General features: G+C 43.7%; 1 protein-coding gene across 1 annotated transcript in view; it reads right to left on the minus strand.

The window, feature by feature from the left end:
* Positions 1–21,656, minus strand: part of LOC138669751 (septin-2A) — a 91,279-nt gene that overhangs the window by 31,637 nt on the left and 37,986 nt on the right. The window contains exons 8-9 of the mRNA XM_069756479.1: positions 3,365–3,466; positions 2,498–2,643 (exon numbers count right to left, since the gene is read on the minus strand). Of these exons, the coding sequence (XP_069612580.1) occupies positions 2,498–2,643; positions 3,365–3,466 (248 nt within the window). The remainder of the gene's footprint in view (positions 1–2,497; positions 2,644–3,364; positions 3,467–21,656) is intronic.

Here is a 21,656-nt window from a genome sequence, read left to right on the forward strand (position 1 = left end):
AAACAGTACTAATTAATAACACCTATCCTTAATGCTGGTTTTACACAGACACCATGGTGCGCACTCAGACTTTAAATGTTGGACGTGTGACACCAACAGATCCCATCCTGTTTAGTCTCCACCAGTTTCCATCACCCAACAAAGCGCACCATGTCGTCAGCATTCTCAAAAACCAGGCTCCTTTATTGCAACGTCCATTCAGAGTGTGGTGAAATTGAGGGGGAAAAACACTAATTCGGACATTGCATTTCGGGAATTGGTTTTACGGCGTACAAAGTGTGGTACATATGACCAGGCAATATGATTCTGCTCATCAGTATGATTGCGGCGATGCCACCTGTCCAGGCTTTTATTATTTAGCGGTGGAAAAAAAAACCCTGAACTGTGCGTCACCGTGTTCCAAGACCCACAACATTTCTCAGTTGTTGGAGCTGTGGGGAGGCTTATTTTCTGCGGGGCAAGATAACGTTTTTAGTCAATACCATTTTGGGATAGATATGACATTTTGACTGTTTCTTGCAGGAATACTGAAAAAAAAAAAATGCTGTAACAATTTTCCCATTTACCAAATGTGTGTATTTTTTTTACATCTTTGTTTTTTAATGTGGGAAAAAAGGGGTGATTTGACCATGTTTTTTAATTTCTTTATTATAATATTCTTTAAAAAGTTTTATTTTTTTGATTTTTTTTTTTAGACTTTTCACTGTATTTATTGGTCTCTTCATGGCGACTTAAACCAGCGATTGTGTGATCGCTTCTACTATGTACAGCTGCATGATGACAGGACAGAGGTCTTCAACAGACTCCTGGCTGAGGTAGCAACACATCAGTGCCGATATGCACACAGAACGATGCTCCTCCATGCCGATGCGCTGTTAATGCCACTGTCAGAGCTTGACAGCAGTATGTAGCAGATTGTCAATCGTGGGTAGAAGGGAGCACAACCCATAGCTGTTAGAGGCAAGTCCTGGCAGCCATTACCTGCCGGGTGAGTGGCGGGCTCACCCCATGAGCCTGCTCCCAAGTTGCACCATACAGGTATGGCCGTTATCGGCAAGCAGTAGTGATGAGCGAGTGTACTCGGGTTTTCCTGAGCACGCTCGGGTGATCTCCGAGTATTTGTTATTGCTCGGAGATTTAGTTTTCATCGCCTCAGTTGCATGATTTACGACTTCCAGATACGCTGAATACATGTGAGGAATGCCTGTTTGTTAGGGAATCCCCACATGTATTCAGCGTATCTGGAAGCCGTAAATTATGCAAGTGAGGCGATGAAAACTATATCTCCGAGCAATAAATACTCGGAGACCACCCGAGCGTGCTCGGGAAAACCCAAGCAACAAGTATACTCGCTCATCACTAGTAAGCAGTTAATAGACTGACCCACCGCCATTTTCTCTGGCATCCAGGGCCATTCTGCTCCTCGAGTCACATAATGGCAATTCTGACTCTCAACATCACACTGCGCTACGTGTGGGACAGAAGTCTCTTTTACCATGTAAGCCTATGGAGGCTCATTCTGACCAGGTGTAGTGGGGAGGGGTCCTCTTTGGGACTCTCTAAAATATCTTTCATTTGAGGAACCAGGAAATGCAACCAGGATTTTAGATCTACCCATATTTCAGAATTTTTCCACCACAGAATCTCTCACCGATCCAGTGAGTAAAAGTTTTTTTATCATTTTGTTTTGTACAGTTTTGCATTTAGTGCATGTCATTTTCTCTCATATTTTTGTCTTTTCTAATTACTATACCTTTTGGATATTAAATGTAAAATGTAATCATTTTCTCCTTGCTCCTCTAAACGTACACACAACATTAACATTAAGAAAGAATATCCTGGCTGTGTTACCCTTTTAGTGCGATAAGTGTAGATATTTGGTGCTAGGAAGCTAGGTGTGCCTGTGTACTAGTGTGTAATCTAGGGTAGGCATCTCGTTGGTCCAAGAAAATGGTGCATCGCGGCAGCAAGAAGTGTGGTGTGCATGCATGGCTGGCTTTGTGGCACGCATGGCTTTAAGCCAACTGTGATACGCAAGTGGACGTGCGAGTGTGAGCAGCAAAGTACCCTTTTACAGTCGCATCCGACTCACATGCGCAGCGAGTGGGCGAGTTTTTGACAAATACATTAACAAAGTCAGCAAATAACATTTAAATGGAATAAGATAGAGACAGGCGCCTTTCTTGTACAGAGCTCTTGTTTACTTTGAAATACAAGGATGTTTTGGAGAAAAACGGTTTAAAAACAAGACGTAATGGGGGTAAAGAATCAAAAACATGGCTCCTGCCGCGATTGATGGGTTTTTCCCCAATACAAAAAATAGGGAGAGACTAGTCAATCAAGCTGAACTGGGAGTGGAGAATCCAAAGCAGAGCCGCACCCTTGACCCTACTCATTCCTGGAAAGGACGAATGACTTTGGGGAAAAAAAAGTGCAGATCGTGTAACTAGCAAAGTAGCAATGCTTGTCGTGCACCAGCTGGCGACTGAATACTTACACCAACATTGTACGGAGCTTCAAGAAGTCATTGTGTTCAGGGTTCTCCACCTCCACAACACCCCACGGGTACAACCGGCCACGGATTTTCTTTCCCTTTACCTCAATTAGTTGATTAGAGCCAATGACAGCAAACGGGATACTGGCCTGTGGGACAGCAAAAAGAGGACAGCAATCAGATGACCAACTATTTTTATGATGGGCAGGGGACAGAGTATGAGAGCTCAATCAGACCAGATGCAAATATTTCCAATGTGTGCCGACATTTAATACATTTTTAGGAAACAAAACTATAAGACAAGTTGAGTGAAATGGTGAATGAGGCCATAAAGTGTACATATGGGACCTCTTCTAGGAATATATTGACCTTTACCCCCAGTTTATTGTATTCCAAGTAGTGAAAGTAATGCTGCCCATGGCGTCAGAGCAAATAACGCTGGATACCGGCGACTGCCCCCAAATCTCTGCCGAGAGATTTATTCTGTGTTTACGCTGGATGTACGGCTTAGCCTTGAGACCATCAAATGCCACGCACCAGTGAAAGCCAAGGCAGCATAATCCTCCCCCGCCCCCATCACTCGAGATTTGATCCTGCTGGTTAGGGCTTATTAAGTGGAGTGATTAGGAATTTCATCCCGCTTTGTGTAGTACAGACCTGGAGCTAGAGTATTACATATTACCCTATGGATAGAAATTCTTCTACTATATGGAATGCACATACGTTTCATTTCTAGGAGATGGAAACAAGACACACAACTGATGGAGCGGATATTCACCCAAAATTATTTTCTTTTAGAGATGAAAGAATAAATCAGTATTGCGCCACAATTTTCCATCACAGTGGTGTATGCATTTTCTAACAAAATACCTTTAACACTCTAGTCTGCTCTTTGAACTCCTCATCCTCATCGGAGTCCGCGTCAGGGAGCTGGTAGATCCGAATTCCATGTTCAGCAATCTCATCTAGGACCTATGATAGGAAATACATTATCAGCTCCTCGGTAACTAAACTAGCAGCAGAAAAGTCGCTCTCAGAAGACTCTCGTCACCCTTTACGGGTGGCATGCTGTCCTTGGCGGGCATAGTAGTGCTGGCACAGGAGGGAGAATTCAGACTGGGAACAGCTGTATAATAGATTATCTTTCCCCAGAATTTGGGAAAAATAATAAGCCATAGTGTGAACTTAATATTTTGCCAAAACTTCAAAAGAGCGTGGGCGTAAGCATTTATTAAAATGGACTCTGTCCCTTCCTCTCTGGGGATGAGGCCTTATGATTATTTTTCTTTGAATATTCTTACAATGAGCATTGCCATGCACATTACATTGATGTAGAAATGTAATAGGAAGAGATCCACTTTCCTCTTCCTGGAGTTCAAAGCTATCATTACTAGCCCCAAACATCTGGCACAAGGAATCCACAGAACCCTGTGGGGGAATAAAAGCATACCAAGCAAAAAGATATATGGTCATCAGGGTTCCATACAGTGGGACAGAACAGAAACAAGGACCCAAAGACTAAAATGATCTTTGGAAGTGGCGAGTAGTATAGAACCATACAGACGAGATACCGGTCAGTAGAAGACCGCCATCTCTCTCGGCTCCCCCATACACATGAGTGCTCAGTGGGGAGATAGGAGAGTAGATTATTTTCCATGAAAAACAGAAGGTATTTTATTATAGGAGGCTGCCATATACATCAAATTGTAATCTAAACCCACCAAAATTGGTGACTTTTGTCAAACCTTCAGTTAGTTCACTATAATCATGGAAAGTCAAGTTTAGGGACACTGGTATGCAATAGAAACATCTCAAGGGGGGCTATCAAGAAATGCCTTGGGTATATGCAAATGATTCTCTAAAAAGTGAAAAAAATGCAGAAGAAAATGTCATAGACGTCTAATATATCTGCAGCCTGTAATGAACAGAATTTATCGACATACCTGTACCCCGTAGTCTTTCTGCATATACATTCTGAGGCCAGACTATGGCACCTGCTTACAGGCGTCTGCCACTGTATGCTCCTGGCATTCTTGGCTTGATCAGCGGTTGACCCCTAGGCCAGCGCCGAGGGCCTGCTGGATGTCCCGCTGGCCTATTAACTATTGCTTATCACCTGCTGTTAGGCTGTATTAAGCACACTTACACATTGTTGTAGTTACTGTTACTTTCTTCAACAACAATAAAAAGGATCAGACTGGTTGAGATCCAGTACAGATCAGATGAGGTCACAAAATCTCTTGAGACTGAAAGTCTTACAAGAAAATAAATTCTGCTTTATTAAAGGAGTTGTGTCATGACTAGAGAATAGAAGCTGGCCTGGTCTGGCTTCTGTAACTTCTAATGATCAGCCTTAAAGGGAACCTGTCACCCCCAAAATCGAAGGTGAGCTAAGCACACCGGCATAAGGGGCTTATCTACAGCATTCTGGAATGCATTCTGTAATGCTGTAGATAAGCCCCAGATGTATCCTGAAAGATGAGAAAAAGAGGTTAGATTATACTCACTCAGGGGCGGTCCGGTCCGATGGGCGTCGCGGTCCGGGGCCTCCCATCTTCATAGGATGACATACTCTTCTTGTCTTCACGCTGCGGCTCCGGCGCAGGCGTACTTTGTTTGCCCTGTTGAGGGCAGAGCAAAGTACTGCAGTGCGCAGGCAACGGGAAAGGTCAGAGACCCGATGCCTGCGCACTGCAGTACTTTGCTCTGCCCTCAACAGGAGCCGCAGCATGAAGACAAAAAGAGGACGTCATTGTAAGAATATAGGAGGCCCCGGACCGGACCGCGACGCCCATCGGACCGCCCCCCCCAGTAGAGTATAATCTAACCTCTTTTTCTCATCTTTCAGGATACATCGGGGGCTTATCAACAACATTACAGAATGCTGTAGATAAGCCCCTGATGCCGGTGGGCTTAGCTCATCTTCGATTTTGGAGGTGCAGGTTCCCTTTAATCGCATGATTAGACCACATCTGGTTACATTTCTGGAGAAAGCTACAATAATTGTGAAATATGGCAGGTTGGCAATGTAAGCCTTGAAGGGCTGGTTATGATAGTGGGACTCAACCTTTCTTACCTTGAGGGACAGATTCAGCTCTGACAGAAGGTCAAGAGCCACATCCAGAACCCCCCTCATAGTGACAGCCTGAGCCACAGGCTGAGGACCCCCTGCTCTATGATTTTGACATTATGATTGGATGAACATATTAAGATGAATTAGGTTTGCGCTATACTGTGATATATGTGACAAATTAAATTAAAGCTGTATTGCGACAACAGTAATACAGTACCAGAACCCCACAGCAGTGCTGAAATTCTGAGCTAAAATCTGACCAAGGATGGCATCAGTATGAAGCTTACAGGTCCTCCCTATGTTTGTGTGGATTTCCTTTTAATTAAGATTGAGAGCCCAGTGGGGACAGGGAGTGATGACAATTCAGCACTGCAGAATATATTGGATCTAAATAAATGAATAGAACAACTAAAAAATATTGAAAGTATGATGCACATTAGACAAAAAAAAAAATCAAGGGGACCTTTCACCTAATTTTTCATGTTGAACTGCACACACGATGTAAAAGGCACTGCAGCAGAATAAAAAGTTGTCTTTTTTTATCTCGCCTCTCCATTGCGAAGATATTAGCATTCAATGTATTTTGCACTTTAAAAAAATCTAAGTCCACATGGGCATTGCCAGAGTAATTTTACTGGGGGTGTGTATTTCTTCCCCTTACTGACGCTGACCAATCATAAGCAGGCAGCAACACACTGGGGAAAGAAGAACACGCCCCCAATAGCATTGACAAACAATCTGCTCTCCTCACTGCAGAGTGATGACGTGCTGGAGCACAACAGCCAGATGCCAACCGGGTATACAGAAGACCAGCATGGCTCGATCAAACGGTTTAGTGGCTGCTGCAGGGTACTGCAGATCAGCTCCAATTCTCTTCTACCTGGTTTACATGTGGCTGCAGCCAAAGCTGATAACAGCCAATCAAGGGAGTGGCTGGTATCCAAACCCACATATCTGATACAAATGACCTATCCTAAGGATAGATCATTGTAAAAGAAAATATTATTAAACGCCCTGTTAATCATAAAAAGGCAGCTTTGCCTCCATCAGTATCAGAGTAAAGCGATAAACTTATTCCATCTGAATTCTGTGCCCAGATGAGGCGCAGATTGGACATAACAGAGCAGGAAGCGATGGCTGCAATGCAAGAAAGCATTAAAGGGAACCGGTCTCCCCCCACCCCCCGGCGTTTATAACTAAAAGAGCCAACTTGTGCAGCACTAATGCTGCATTCTGCCAAGGTGGCTCTTTTAGTTCTTGTTCCTGCCAACACAGAAATAATCTACTATATAATTGTCTAAGGGTCACTTCCGTCTGTCCTTCTGCCTGTCTGTCACGGATATTCATTGGTCGCGGCCTCTGTCTGTCATGGAAATCCAAGTCGCTGATTGGTCACGACAAAACAGCCACGACCAATCAGCGACGGGCACTGTCCGGAAGAAAATGGCAGCTCCTTACTCCCCGCAGTCAGTGCCCGGCGCCCGCATACTCCCCTCCACTCACCGCTCACACAGGGTTAATGCCGGCGGTAACAGACCGCGTTAAGCCGCGGGTAACGCACTCCGTAACCGCTGCTATTAACCCTGTGTCCCCCCAACTTTTTACTATTGATGCTGGGTATGCGGCATCACTAGTAAAAAAAATGTAATGTTAAAAATACCGTATATACTCGAGTATAAGCCGAGATTTTCAGCCCAAAATTTTGGGCTGAAAGTGCCCCTCTCGGCTTATACTCGAGTCACGGTGGGCGTCAGGGTCGGCGGGTGAGGGGGAGAGGGCACTGAGGCATACTCACCTAGTCCCGGCGGTCCTGACGCTCCCTCTGCCCGTCACACGGTCTTCGGTGCTGCAGCTCTTCCCCTGTTCAGCGGTCACGTGGGACCGCTGATTAGAGAAATGAATATGCGGCTCCACCTCCCATAGGGGTGGAGCCGCATATTCATTTCTCTAATCAGCGGTGCCGGTGACCGCTGATAGAGGAAGAGGCTGCGGCACCGAAGACCGTGTGACAGGCAGAGGGATCGGGATGCCGGGAGCAGGTAAGTATGTAATATTCACCTGTCCGCGCTCCACCGTCTTCGCGTCCTCTTCTCTGACTGTTCAGGTCAGAGGGTGCGATGACGCATATAGTGTGCGCCGCCCTCTGCCTGATCAGTCAGTGCAGAGAGACGTCGAGACGGGACGCTGAGGAGCTGCAAGCAGCGAGGTGAGTATGGCATTTTTTTTTTTATTGCAGCAGCAATGGCACAGCTTTATATGGCACAGCTATGGGGCAATAATGAACGGCGCAGAGCACTATATGGCACAGCTATGGGGCAATAATGAACGGTGCAGAGCACTATATGGCACAGCTATGGGGCAATAATGAACGGTGCAGAGCACTATATGGCACAGCTATGGGGCAATAATGAACGGCGCAGAGCACTATATGGCACAGCTATGGGGCAACAATGAACGGTGCAGAGCACTATATGGCACAGCTATGGGGCAATAATGAACGGCGCAGAGCACTATATGGCACATCTATGGGGCAATAATGAACGGTGCAGAGCACTATATGGCACAGCTATGGGGCAACAATGAACGGTGCAGAGCACTATATGGCACAGCTATGGGGCAGTAATGAACGGTGCAGAGCACTATGGCACAGCTATGGGGCAATAATGAACGGTGCAGAGCACTATATGGCACAGCTATGGGGCAATAATGAACGGTGCAGAGCACTATATGGCACAGCTTTCTATGGTACATCTATGGGAAATAATGAACGGTGCAGAGCACTATATGGCACAGCTATGGGGCCATAATGAACAGTATGGAGCATCTATTTTTATTTTTGAAATTCACCGGTAGCTGCTGCATTTTCCACCCTAGGCTTATACACGAGTCAATAAGTTTTCCCAGTTTTTTGTGGCAAAATTAGGGGGGTCGGCTTATACTCGAGTATATACGGTAATTAAAAAACAAAAAACCTGCTATACTCACCCTCCGTAGCCCGCCGAGCCGCATGCGCCTGCCGCCATCTTCCGTTCCTGGCGATGCATTGCGAAATTACCCAGAAGACTTAGCGGTCTCGCGAGACCGCCAAGTCATCTGGGTAATTTCGCAATGCATCCTGTGAACGGAAGATGGCGGTAGCTGTGCGTGTATCGCCGGACCTTCGCTGGATCCCAGGGGTGAGTATATACAGTGGGGCAAAAAAGTATTTAGTCAGTCAGCAATAGTGCAAGTTCCACCACTTAAAAAGATGAGAGGCGTCTGTAATTTACATCGTAGGTAGACCTCAACTATGGGAGACAAACTGAGAAAAAAAAATCCAGAAAATCACATTGTCTGTTTTTTTAACATTTTATTTGCATATTATGGTGGAAAATAAGTATTTGGTCAGAAACAAAATTTCATCTCAATACTTTGTAATATATCCTTTGTTGGCAATGACAGAGGTCAAACGTTTTCTGTAAGTCTTCACAAGGTTGCCACACACTGTTGTTGGTATGTTGGCCCATTCCTCCATGCAGATCTCCTCTAGAGCAGTGATGTTTTTGGCTTTTCGCTTGGCAACACGGACTTTCAACTCCCTCCAAAGGTTTTCTATAGGGTTGAGATCTGGAGACTGGCTAGGCCACTCCAGGACCTTGAAATGCTTCTTACGAAGCCACTCCTTCGTTGCCCTGGCGGTGTGCTTTGGATCATTGTCATGTTGAAAGACCCAGCCACGTTTCATCTTCAATGCCCTTGCTGATGGAAGGAGGTTTGCACTCAAAATCTCACGATACATGGCCCCATTCATTCTTTCATGTACCCGGATCAGTCGTCCTGGCCCCTTTGCAGAGAAACAGCCCCAAAGCATGATGTTTCCACCACCATGCTTTACAGTAGGTATGGTGTTTGATGGATGCAACTCAGTATTCTTTTTCCTCCAAACACAAGTTGTGTTTCTACCAAACAGTTCCAGTTTGGTTTCATCAGACCATAGGACATTCTCCCAAAACTCCTCTGGATCATCCAAATGCTCTCTAGCAAACTTCAGACAGGCCCGGACATGTACTGGCTTAAGCAGTGGGACACGTCTGGCACTGCAGGATCTGAGTCCATGGTGGCGTAGTGTGTTACTTATGGTAGGCCTTGTTACATTGGTCCCAGCTCTCTGCAGTTCATTCACTAGGTCCCCCCGCGTGGCTCTGGGATTTTTGCTCACCGTTCTTGTGATCATTCTGAACCCACGGGGTGGGATTTTGCGTGGAGCCCCAGATCGAGGGAGATTATCAGTGGTCTTGTATGTCTTCCATTTTCTAAATATTGCTCCCACTGTTGATTTCTTCACTCCAAGCTGGTTGGCTATTGCAGATTCAGTCTTCCCAGCCTGGTGCAGGGCTACAATTTTGTTTCTGGTGTCCTTTGACAGCTCTTTGGTCTTCACCATAGTGGAGTTTGGAGTCAGACTGTTTGAGGGTGTGCACAGGTGTCTTTTTATACTGATAACAAGTTTAAACAGGAGCCATTACTACAGGTAATGAGTGGAGGAAAGAGGAGACTCTTTAAGAAGAAGTTACAGGTCTGTGAGAGCCAGAAATCTTGATTGTTTGTTTCTGACCAAATACTTATTTTCCACCATAATATGCAAAAAAAATGATAAAAAAACAGACAATGTGATTTTCTGGATTTTTTTTTCTCAGTTTGTCTCCCATAGTTGAGGTCTACCTATGATGTAAATTACAGACGCCTCTCATCTTTTTAAGTGGTGGAACTTGCACTATTGCTCACTGACTAAATACTTTTTTGCCCCACTGTAACTCTTTTTTATTTTAATTATTTTTTTTAACAGGGATATGGTGCCCACACTGCTGTATACTACGTGGGCTGTGTTAGATACCGCGTGGCTGCTATATACTACATAGGCAGTGTTATATACTACGTGGGCAGTGTTATATACTACGTGGCTGTGCTATATATACTACGTGGGCTATGTTCTATACTGCCTGCTATATACTACGTGGCCACTTATATACTGCGTGGGCAGTGTTATATACTACGTGGCTGCTATATACTGCATGGGCTGTGCTATATATTACGTGGCCAGTGTAATATACTGCGTGGCCTGTGTTATATACCAAGCAAAAGTGTAAATAGCGCACTACCAATACCAAAATAGTACTAGATGCCAATCGGGGTGCAAACAAGCGGCCAAAGACAGAAATCTGAAAACAAAAGAAAAGGAGCCACTCAAGCGAATGCACACCACAAGGCTGATAAAAAATAATATCCAATATATAAACACGGGAATTTTATTAGCAAACCACAACTTCGAAAACATAAAACAATTAAAAACAATGGTACAGATTACACTTGGTCCACATATAGATATAGCATGTATAATACAAATATCTGTGATACAAATCTGCACACCCTTATATATAATGAACAACCAACCCTCTGGCTCATGGAGCTGAATGCATAAAGTGGGACAAAATGCAAACACCTGTGGCGTATGTGACCCAAGATGGAAGGGGACAGACGCCAAAACAGGGTAATAGCCACCTGATAAAACAATTCCAGGGGAAAACCACCAAAATGTAGTGGATAAGGAACTGTTCCACACCAAAAGGCTGAAAAAGACGATAAGGTATGAAGCCTGTGTTATATACTGCGTGGCCACTGTTATATATTGCGTGGCCTGTATTAACGCATTGGGTATTCTACAATATGTATGTATATAGCAGCCACATAGTATACAGCACAGGTCACGTATTTGTCTGCTATATACTACATGGCTCCTATATACTACGTGGCCTGTGCTATATACTATGTGGCTGCTATATGCATATATAAATACATATTCTAGAATACCCGATGCGTTAGAATCGGGCCACCATCTAGTCATTTATATAATTTGTCCCTCATACCTTGAATTTGTCAGGGGGGCAGGTCTCATTTCTCATGGGCGCCGCCTCCTCATTTTCCCGGCCCCTGCACTGTAATCTTTTTTTCTTGGGCATGCGCAGTTACCGCTGCCTGTCCATTGACATCACATGATGTCTTTCTCATTAATAATAATTTTTATAATAATAATTTTAATATATATAGCGCCAACATATTCCGCAGCACTTTACAATTAAGCTTATTGCGCCTGTGTGGACGCGCGGCCCAAGATCCCGCCCCGCAGTCTCTTCTGATTTATTCACACTGCGGGGCTGGGAATCCTGGGCATGCGCAGTACTTATCTACGGCTCCGCCTCTTTCCTACTGTGCAGCGTCATAGAAATCTGACATCTGACGCTGCACAGTAGGAAAGAGGTGGAGCCGCAGATAAGTACTGCGCATGCCCAAGATTCCCAGCCCCGCAGTGTGAATAAATCAGGAGAGACTGCTGGGCAGGATCTCGGGCCGCACGTCCACACAGGCGCAATAAGAAAGACATCATGTGATGTCAGTGGACGGGCAGCGCTAACTGCGCATGCCCAAGAAAAAAAAAAAGAAAAAAAAAAAGATTACAGTACAGGTGCTGGGAAAATGCCTAAACGCTGAGGAGGTGGCGCCCATGAGAAATGAGGAAATAACTGATGGCTGTGGTGCGTCTGTATTAGGGGGGGGGGAAAGACCTGCCCTACTGACAAATTCGAGGTATGAGGGACAAATTATATAAACGATTATTGCAGCGTTGGCAGGGACAAGAACTAAAAGAGCCACCTTGACAGAATGCAGCATTAGTGCTGCACAAGTGGCTCTTTTAGTTACAAACGCCAGGGGAAGGGGAGGGGGAGGGGGTGACCGGTTCCCTTTAAGTGACTCAGAGAAGGAGAACAGATAATTAACAGATATTACCAAAGTGATTGGTATGATGAGTTACGATATATGAAATGGGGTCAAATAGTAGTGAAACCCCCTTTAAGGCTGCCATCAGTAATAAATAAAGATATAAAGAGTAGTAGGAGTATGCCATGGAGCCTTCACAGAGTACATTTAGTCCCAAGTACTGTCAGGGTGAATGGACAGAAAATAATACATGAAAGACAGCTAGCATGAGAACCTTTGCGAATATTCACAGTTGAACACCATGTACCAAAATCCTTCATGTACAATGCCCTGTGATTATATGCTAGATGTCTTCTTTTCTAAACTCCCACACTTTCTGTTAAAACTTCAACCTTGACTCAAAGTGAACATATTCCCACAGAAAGGGGCCTGCAACTTTGTGGCAAGGCTGCTGTTGGGTGATGAGTGTTAAATCAGGAATGCTAAGCATAAGGGTAGATTCACAAGACAAATTTCTCCAAATACGTGAAAAACAGACCAATTATTCGGAGCTCGAATGTGTTCAGTGATATTAGTTTTTCTCATACGTGTGAAAAAGAGTGTTTCTCCATTTTGTTCTGTAAGGGTGCTTTCACATTACGTTCGATGGCCGCGTGGGGGCTTACATCTGAATCCCATGCAAAACAGGATTCGTATGCGTTGACGGAGCCATAGACCATAATGGTGCCTTCAGAATAAATGTGCATCATTTTCAGGTGTACGTCTGAGTGTCCGCCTGCAGTCAGCATACACACTCAAACATAATGCTTGGCAAAGCGCATGTTCACTATGTTGTCACCATTATAGTCTATGGTTCTGTCGGCACATATGTCCGAATCCCATTTATCAGGGGCTTCAGACGCAAGCCCTGACGGGGCCATCAAATGGGTGCCGAAACGCAATATGAAAGCACCCCAAGTCCTTTTAAATTGGACCGCACGCTGATGTTGAGTGAGATCGCACAGATTTTTTTTTCATGTACCTATAGGCCTGCATTGCCAATTTTGATCCAACCCCTCGAATTGTCTATGATTTTTCTCGTGGGCTACTCTGTTGAGGGCCCCAAAAAACAAAAAAAGCACATGTGCACAACCCCATAGAATCATAGGTACAAGTGATATCTGCACAAAAGCTGTTCTACTCTGTATGCACACATGAATTTTTCCTCTCTGAACCCTGTTCACACAGGTTATATACAGATGATCAGGTTTTTAAATACATCAGATAGGGATTGCATACATTAGTTAGGACTGCTCTGATAAGGGTATACCGTGAAGATTGGTAGAGCAGCTTAGTATACATTTTTTGCAAAAAACGTATCAACCAAATACCCTGTTTTTTACATCTTTTACTAGCACTTGCGGATTACTGCGATTTTTTTCCAACTGAGTGTTTTTGGTTTTACTATTCTCTTTTGTGTCTTCAGTTGTCACCATTATAGTCTATGGTTCTGTCAGCACATATGTCCGAATCCCATTTATCAGGGGCTTCAGACGCAAGCCCTGACGGGGCCACCAAATGGGTGCCGAAACGCAATATGAAAGCACCCCAAGTCCTTTTAAATTGGACCGCACGCTGATGTTGAGCGAGTTCGCTCAGATTTTTTTTTCATGTACCTATAGGCCTGCATTGCCAATTTTGATCCAACCCCTCGAATTGTCTATGATTTTTCTCGTGGGCTACTCTGTTGAGGGCCCCAAAAAACAAAAAAAGCACACGTGCACAACCCCATAGAATCATAGGTACAAGTGATACCTGTGAAAACCACTGTTACCACTCCAATGAGAACAGCGGTCGTGTGCACGAGGCCCATCAGTGTAAAGCAGCTCCGATATAGTAGAATGCCCCTATGTATGTAAAGCGTTGTGGCATAATGGTGCTTATTTCAGTGAGGGCATTTTTTTTTTTTAACTGCTTAGCTTCCAGAAAGCAATGCTATTTTCACTGAAAAAACTGCAGCCATAAGCTATGTTCATACACTGCATTTTTCCCAATGGTTTTCCGCTTGTTTTTGCTGCGAAAATCACAGCATTTTTATGACCCTGGACAGCGAATTAGATTTTTGAAGCCCCATGCTGCTTATTTTTTCGTTGCAGATTTGAAGGAGTTTCAAATCTTCAGCAATTCTTTCAGCGGTTTTCACCCATTTTAATGCATTTGAAAAACAAAAAACAAAAACACAATAAATGCATCAAAAACCAGGCAAAAATGTGCATATTTTACGTAGCAAATTTTCCTGCCAATACATGCACATACATGACCCATAGAGTTGCATTGATCTATAAAAATGGACACATAGCTCTGGTTCTTAAGACTCAGAGCATGTCCGTTTTGTGGATCCGACTCGGCCATTAAAGTCTATCAGGATCTGTATAAAATGGAAGGAACTCACTCAGAAGGCAGACTTTATACTTTAGTATAGTATCAAGTATAGTATAGTATAGTGTTGTATCAAAAACATTAAGGAAAAGGACAGATGCAACTAGGATGACACCAAACAAGAAAAAAAAAAAACAACAACAAAAACCCATTTCTCTCAGATATTAACACTCACAAGGACGTATAAATGCAGTCTAAGGTTACTTTCACACTAGCGTTTTTTTAAATCCGTCACAATGCGTCGTTTTGCAGAAAAAACGCATCCTGCAAAAGTGCTTGCAGGATGCGTTTTTTCCCCATACACTTCTATTGACGACGCATTTGCGACGGATTTGCACACTTCGCATCCGTCTTGCGACGAATGCGTCGTGCTTTGGCGGACCGTCGGGAGAAAAAAACCCTACATGTAACGTTTTTTTCTCCCGACGGACCGCTTTTTCCGACCGCGCATGCGCGGCCGGAACTCCGCCCCCACCTCCCCGCACCTTACAATGGGGCAGCGGATGTGCCGGAAAAATGCATCCGCTGCCTCCATTGTGCAATGCAGCAAACACTAGCGTCGGAATCTCTCCCCGACGCATTGCGACGGGGAGATTCCGACGCTAGTGTGAAAGAAGCCTAACCCATTCATAAGAGTACTACAAGGTACACAGTGCCCTCCACGTCATAGATGATCATACACTAACTACAAAGTCCGGCTCAGGAGTCAAAACAAAAAAAGGGAACAAGAGAAATCTGTCGGACGGGTGATTTCCTAGATAACATCCTTGTGCTCAAACAATGGCGGGAAAAATGATTTTTTACAGCAAGCGCCTCTAAAGTTTACAATACAGCTGCACATTAAAAAAAAAACCTGCTGCCAGAGAAAATAAAGTCCGCTTTACTCCGACACCCAAAAACAACATGCTAAGGAACATCGGAAGAGAAGGGGGGATGGGTGCAAAAGGGATGCTACGCTTTCATATGGGAAAGTCGAGAGTAAACTGCGAAGAATAATTACAGAAAAGCCATTTGGACAGGCTCGATACATTTGTAGGACTTGCTGGCCAAACAACGCATTTCCAGCTGTAGTGCCTAAACTTTCAAAAGAAGTATCGCAATATTACCTATTTTTATTTTCCTTTTCTTTTCAAAGTTGCTAATATAATGCTGAACAAGCGAAGATATCAAACTGTAAAACAGCCCCAAGAAAAGGGGAACACAAGGAACTTTAACTGTAGAGTGATCTACATGGGTAACATTACATTAGAGAATGACAGCTTGCACGATGCCCATAGATCAGATTGAAATAGGGTTTTTTTTCTCCATTTGCAGAACTTTGTATCACCGGAGAGTCTCCGGTCCACACAGTCTCTCTGCTATATAATCTTTTTCAAAGGGGTCAAACACCAAAAACATAATTTCCAATATTTTTCTCAAAATGGGAGAATGATCTGGGGATCGTGTTATTTACATTTAGGACCTCGTTGTGTTCTGTGTCGCAGGAGAGGAGCTATAAGATCTTATCAAGGTGGTATAGATGCCCTTCCTTGGCACATGTCATCTTCCTGGCGATTCCAGACACATGTTGGACATGCATAGAAGAAAAAGGAACATATGTCCACATCTGGTGGGATTGCCCGCCTATAAAGAAATTATGGATGTCAATCTTTGATCTCTATAATAAATTATCCATCCGTAGGGTCCAGCACACAGTAAAATTAGCCCTTTTGTCCTTATGTGACTGGTCGATATCCAGGTTTAAGAAGGATCTTCTCAGACACTTCCTCATGGCTGCTAGGAATTTGATTCCTCGGTACTGGAAACAAGAGAAATTTCCCTCACGTTCTGAATTTGTTGCGGAACTTAATGATATTTACAGAATGGAACAGTTGATAAACCAGACCACTGGGGATTCTGAAAAAAATTTACAACACTTGGGCTCCCTGAATAGCATTTAGGGAAACCCCAGAATTACACTCCTGGTTATCTAGATCCTGACCTACCTTTGAAGTGACCTCAGATGCCTGTATATTTTGAACACTGTTCATCTGATCGAACTAACCTCCATGGTCTGGATCCGATTTAAATAATTTACTATTCTTTCCCATTGATAGGTCGTTAACCTTATGCCAGAAATGTAGGTATGATTCTATTAATTAGATTGTTTATGTTGTTATTCTACTTTGCCTATGTATTGGTTATTCACTTTAATAAACACAATTTACAGAAATATTTTTTTTCATATTATAATTTAAATTCATGTATTTGGGACTAGTTTTTGCAATTGATTTCAGTAAACGTTTTGCAGAGTTTAGCTCTTGCAGGCACTTTGTTTGCCTATAAATTAATTAACTTTGATGTTGTTTTAGCTCAAATCAGCAGAGATCAGAAAAAAAAAAAAACATAAGAGCTACAAACTCTCCCATCCGAACAAGGTCACTCCTGGATTCTCAGCTAACTCATTCTGCAGCCAGCAATAAACAACACAGAGGAGACAGCAGACAAACTGTGATATACATTTTCAATGGAACACATTGCAAAATTGATTTTTATCCCCAAAATACATGCATTTACTAAAATATTCTAAAGTCCCTTTAAAGGGCCACTGTCACCCCCCTCCAGCCGTTATAAACTAAAAGAGCCACCTTGTGCAGCAGTAATGCTACATTCTAACAAGGTGGCTCTTTTAGTTTTAGGTTCAAGTATACCCCAAATAAAGCGTTTTTATACTTAGCCACAATTCCTGTCTCTAGCCAGGGAGGCGGGTCCTCACATCCCAGCTCTAACCGCTCCCCTGCCGTCACTCCAATCTTCCTGCGCTTTCGGCGCCGCCCCCTCAGCGCTGTGTACGTTTCAAAACCGGCGCCTGCGCAGTGTACTGCTGTGCTGCGCAGACGCAGTGAGCTCTGGCCGTCTGACATCCCAGCCAGGCTTGCAGACTGCGCGGGCATTGCGGCCAGCCACCTTTGGAATCCCCGCCCCGCATTGTGCATAATGCATAACACAGTGCGGGGCGGGGATTCCAAAGGTGGCTGGCCACAATGCCCGCGCAGTCTGCAAGCCTGGCTGGGATGTCAGACGGCCAGAGCTCACTGCGTCTGCGCAGCACAGCAGTACACTGCGCAGGCGCCGGTTTTGAAACGTACACAGCGCTGAGGGGGCGGCGCCGAAAGCGCAGGAAGATTGGAGTGACGGCAGAGGAGGGGTTAGAGCTGGGATGTGAGGACCCGCCTCCCTGGCTAGAGACAGGAATTGTGGCTAAGTATAAAAACGCTTTATTTGGGGTATACTTGAACCTAAAACTAAAAGAGCCACCTTGTTAGAATGCAGCATTACTGCTGCACAAGGTGGCTCTTTTAGTTTATAACGGCTGGAGGGGGGTGACAGTGGCCCTTTAAAAAGGTGGACAACAACAAAGTCCAGAAATATCTCAGCTTCTATGATTACTATCTCACATCTCCAGTTTACAAACATACACAATTGTATGTTAGCTGCAAATTTATGTTTTAGAAACATTTTTATTTTTCATGAACCTATATACCATTCCAGTTATATAATCAATATGGGCTAAAAAGTGCAGATCAACTTTAATTTGAGGATATTCACATCATAATTAGGCAGCTTTCACACATCAGTTTTTTGCCATCAGTCACAATCAGTCAAACTTTGGAGAGGAAAAAAACAGATCCGTCGCAGATTGTTAAAAACTGATGTTTTTCCGCCGGATCCGACTAGCTGATCCAGCTAATTGGATCCTAAAAAAAAAATAAAAATCCGTCGCCAGATTCCATCAATTGATGGATCCAGGGCCATAGGCTTCCATTCTAGCAAACAGACAGATTCATCAACGGACACAAAAAAAATTACTATGTCCGTTTTCTCCGGCCGCCGGATAAACAATTTTCGTCGGATCCAGCGAAAAACGGATGAACCGTGAGGCCATCCGTCACAATCCGTCCCTAATACAAGTCTATGGAAAAAAAAAAACAGATCCTGCGGCAACTTTGCTGGATCCGTTTTTTTCAAAATTCGCTAGATTGTGACTGATGGCAAAAAACTGATGTATGAAAGCAGCCTTAGAGAAAGGTTTTTGGAATTACAGCTCTTTAATATGTAGGTGCTTCTTTTTAATGGGACTAAAAGTAATTAGTCAATTATCTCAAAGCTCTTTTAATGAGCTGCATGGGCTATTCCCTATAATCCATCACCAATTAGGTAGGTAAACTGTCTGGAGCAGATTCTAGGTGTGGCATTTGCATTTGGAAGCCATTATTGTGAACCCACAACATACTGTCAAAGGAGCTCTCAATGGAAGAAAAACAGACCATCATAAGGCAGAAAAAAAGAAGAAATCTATCAACGTTGTAGCAGAAATGTTAGGAGTGGCCAAATCAGCAGTTTCGTACATTCTAAAAAAAAAAAAAACAGCACTAGTGAGCTGGAGAACTTAAAAAGCCCTGGAAGTCAACAGTGATGGTTGATTGCAGAATCCTTTCCATGATAAAGAAAAACCCATTCATAACATATACCCAAGCAAAAAACACTACACTACAGGGAGTAGGTATTTCAGTATCTAAGTCTCCCATAAACAGAAGACTTTTTGAGAGCAAATACAGAGGGGTTCACCATAAGGTGTAAACCATTAATCAGCCTTAAAAGTAGAAAGGCCAGATTAGACTTTGTCAAACACATCTAAAGAAACTAGCCCAGTTCTGGAAAAGCATTCTTTGGACAGATGAAACGAAGATCGACCTGTATCAGAATAATGGGAGGAAGAAAGTATGGAGAAGGCTTGAAATGGCAAATGCTCCAAAGTACACCACATCCTCTGTAAAACATGGTGGAGGCAGTGTGATGGCATGGGCATGTATGGCTGCCAGTGGCACTGGGTCAATAGTATTTATTGATTATGTGACTAAAGTCAGAAGCAAACGGATGAATTCTGATGTGTAGAGGGCTATAGTCTGCCAGATTCCACCTAATGTAGCAAGGTTGATTGGACGGCGCTTCACAAAACATATGGACTATGACCCAAAACATACTGGCAATTACGTTTGAGCTCCAGAAATGAGGAGGCTTTGTAAAAAAATAGTTGCAATTTCTTAACGTTTCACAGGATAATTTTGTTGTCTGGTCTAGAATGACAAGCCTGCAGTCATACTATGTGACATACTGTATATAAATATATATCGCATACATAATTTGTATTTATTTTTGGAGGATACCCATGTAAAAGAAAAAAAGAAAGTAGTAATCTTGAATTTTCCATTTCTACGCAGAAAAAAAAAAATGGTATGCCAATGTATATCAGGAGCAGACTCCTTTGGCCACTACTGGGTGAAGGGACATGTATGGCGTACCTAACAGGAGCCTGGTTTCTTGACATATACGTCAAATGTGGCACACTAATGTGATGAGAACAGCCTTGGTGTAAGGAGGTCCACCGTTCTGAATTCCCAAGGAACAGGGAGAAAGAATTGCTTTTGTTTTGTGCGGAGAGAGCGCCTGCCAAGCACGAATCGCATGCAGCCCAGTGTCTGGCATACACAGTATTGTGATAAAGATTTTATAGTTTCCTTTCAGATCAGGAAAGAAAAAAGGGTACAGGAAAGCAAGGTTTAAGGGAGTTCCTGTATCAAAAAATGCCAAAAACCAAAAATACCAGGTACACCTCTAGGTAGTGAATATGTAAGGTTGTTTTTGTGGAAAAAACATCACAAATCCAATAAAATGAAATGCATAATGTCATATGGATAAAAATGAAAAAGGGGAGATGTATTAACAGTGATGGTGCAGTTGGTATGCTCTTAAAAACGCTGTACCAAGCAAAATCAAGCAAGCCAACGCGCAACAGACTTTTTCCGCAAACCTGCAGAATCAGCAGGCTGAAGATTGGAAAACATACGGCATGCAGCTTATCCACATTTTTTCTGCACAAATCTGCAAGCAAAATCTGAAACAAAGCTGCCATATGTGAATTCACCCTACCACTAACACTGGCTTTACTCCAGATCTGCTACATGCCCCCCCAACGAAGGACAACATCTACTATATAAAGCTGAATGTGTGTGTGTGTGTATATATATATATGTGTGCGTGTGTGTGTGTGTGTGTGTGTGTATGTCCGGGATTGGCATCTGCACCGTCGCAGCTACAGCCACAAAATTTTGCACAGTCACACGTCTGGACCCTGAGAGCGTCATAGGCTATATTGTGAGGTGAAATTTTAACCCCGCGTGTTCCAATTCACCAAACAATTTTGCCCCTATCTACATAATGGGGAAAAAAGTGAAAGGAAAAGTGTTGGAGGCGTCGCAGCTACAGAAACAAAATTTTGCACAGTCACACGTCTGGACCCTGAGAGCGTCATAGGCTACGTTGTAAGGTGAAATTTTAACCCCGCGCTTTCCAATTCACCAAACAATTTTGCCCCTATCTACATAATGGGGAAAAAGTGAAAGGAAAAGTGTTGGAGGCAAATTGACAGCTGCCAGATGTGAACAAGGGGGACTTAAAGAATGAGAGCGATGGCGCCAAAGAGTATATACCGATCAGTTGCTAAGGTGGGGCCCCGACATGAGATACTCACCACACATGGGGATATGAACACACACACACAAAATGCGCCACACACTACCACGTGCTTGAACACATATACCACCCTCAGCACACATTTCACCACACATACACCAACCTCGCCACATAAAAGTCGAAACACAAAAGTCGCTGCTCAAAACTCACCACGCGCAAAACTCGCCACATGCAAAAACTAGGCTCACGCAAAACTCGCCACAAGTGCAAAACTCACCTCATGGAAAACTCGCCACACGCAAAACTTGCACACGCGGAAAAATTGCCACATGCACAAAATTTGCAACACATGCAAAAGTTGCCTCACACAAAACTTGCACATACTCAAAAGGCACCAGACATAAA

The sequence above is a fragment of the Ranitomeya imitator genome, chromosome 1 (assembly GCF_032444005.1).
Source record: "Ranitomeya imitator isolate aRanImi1 chromosome 1, aRanImi1.pri, whole genome shotgun sequence".
Taxonomy (NCBI): Eukaryota; Metazoa; Chordata; class Amphibia; order Anura; family Dendrobatidae; genus Ranitomeya; species Ranitomeya imitator.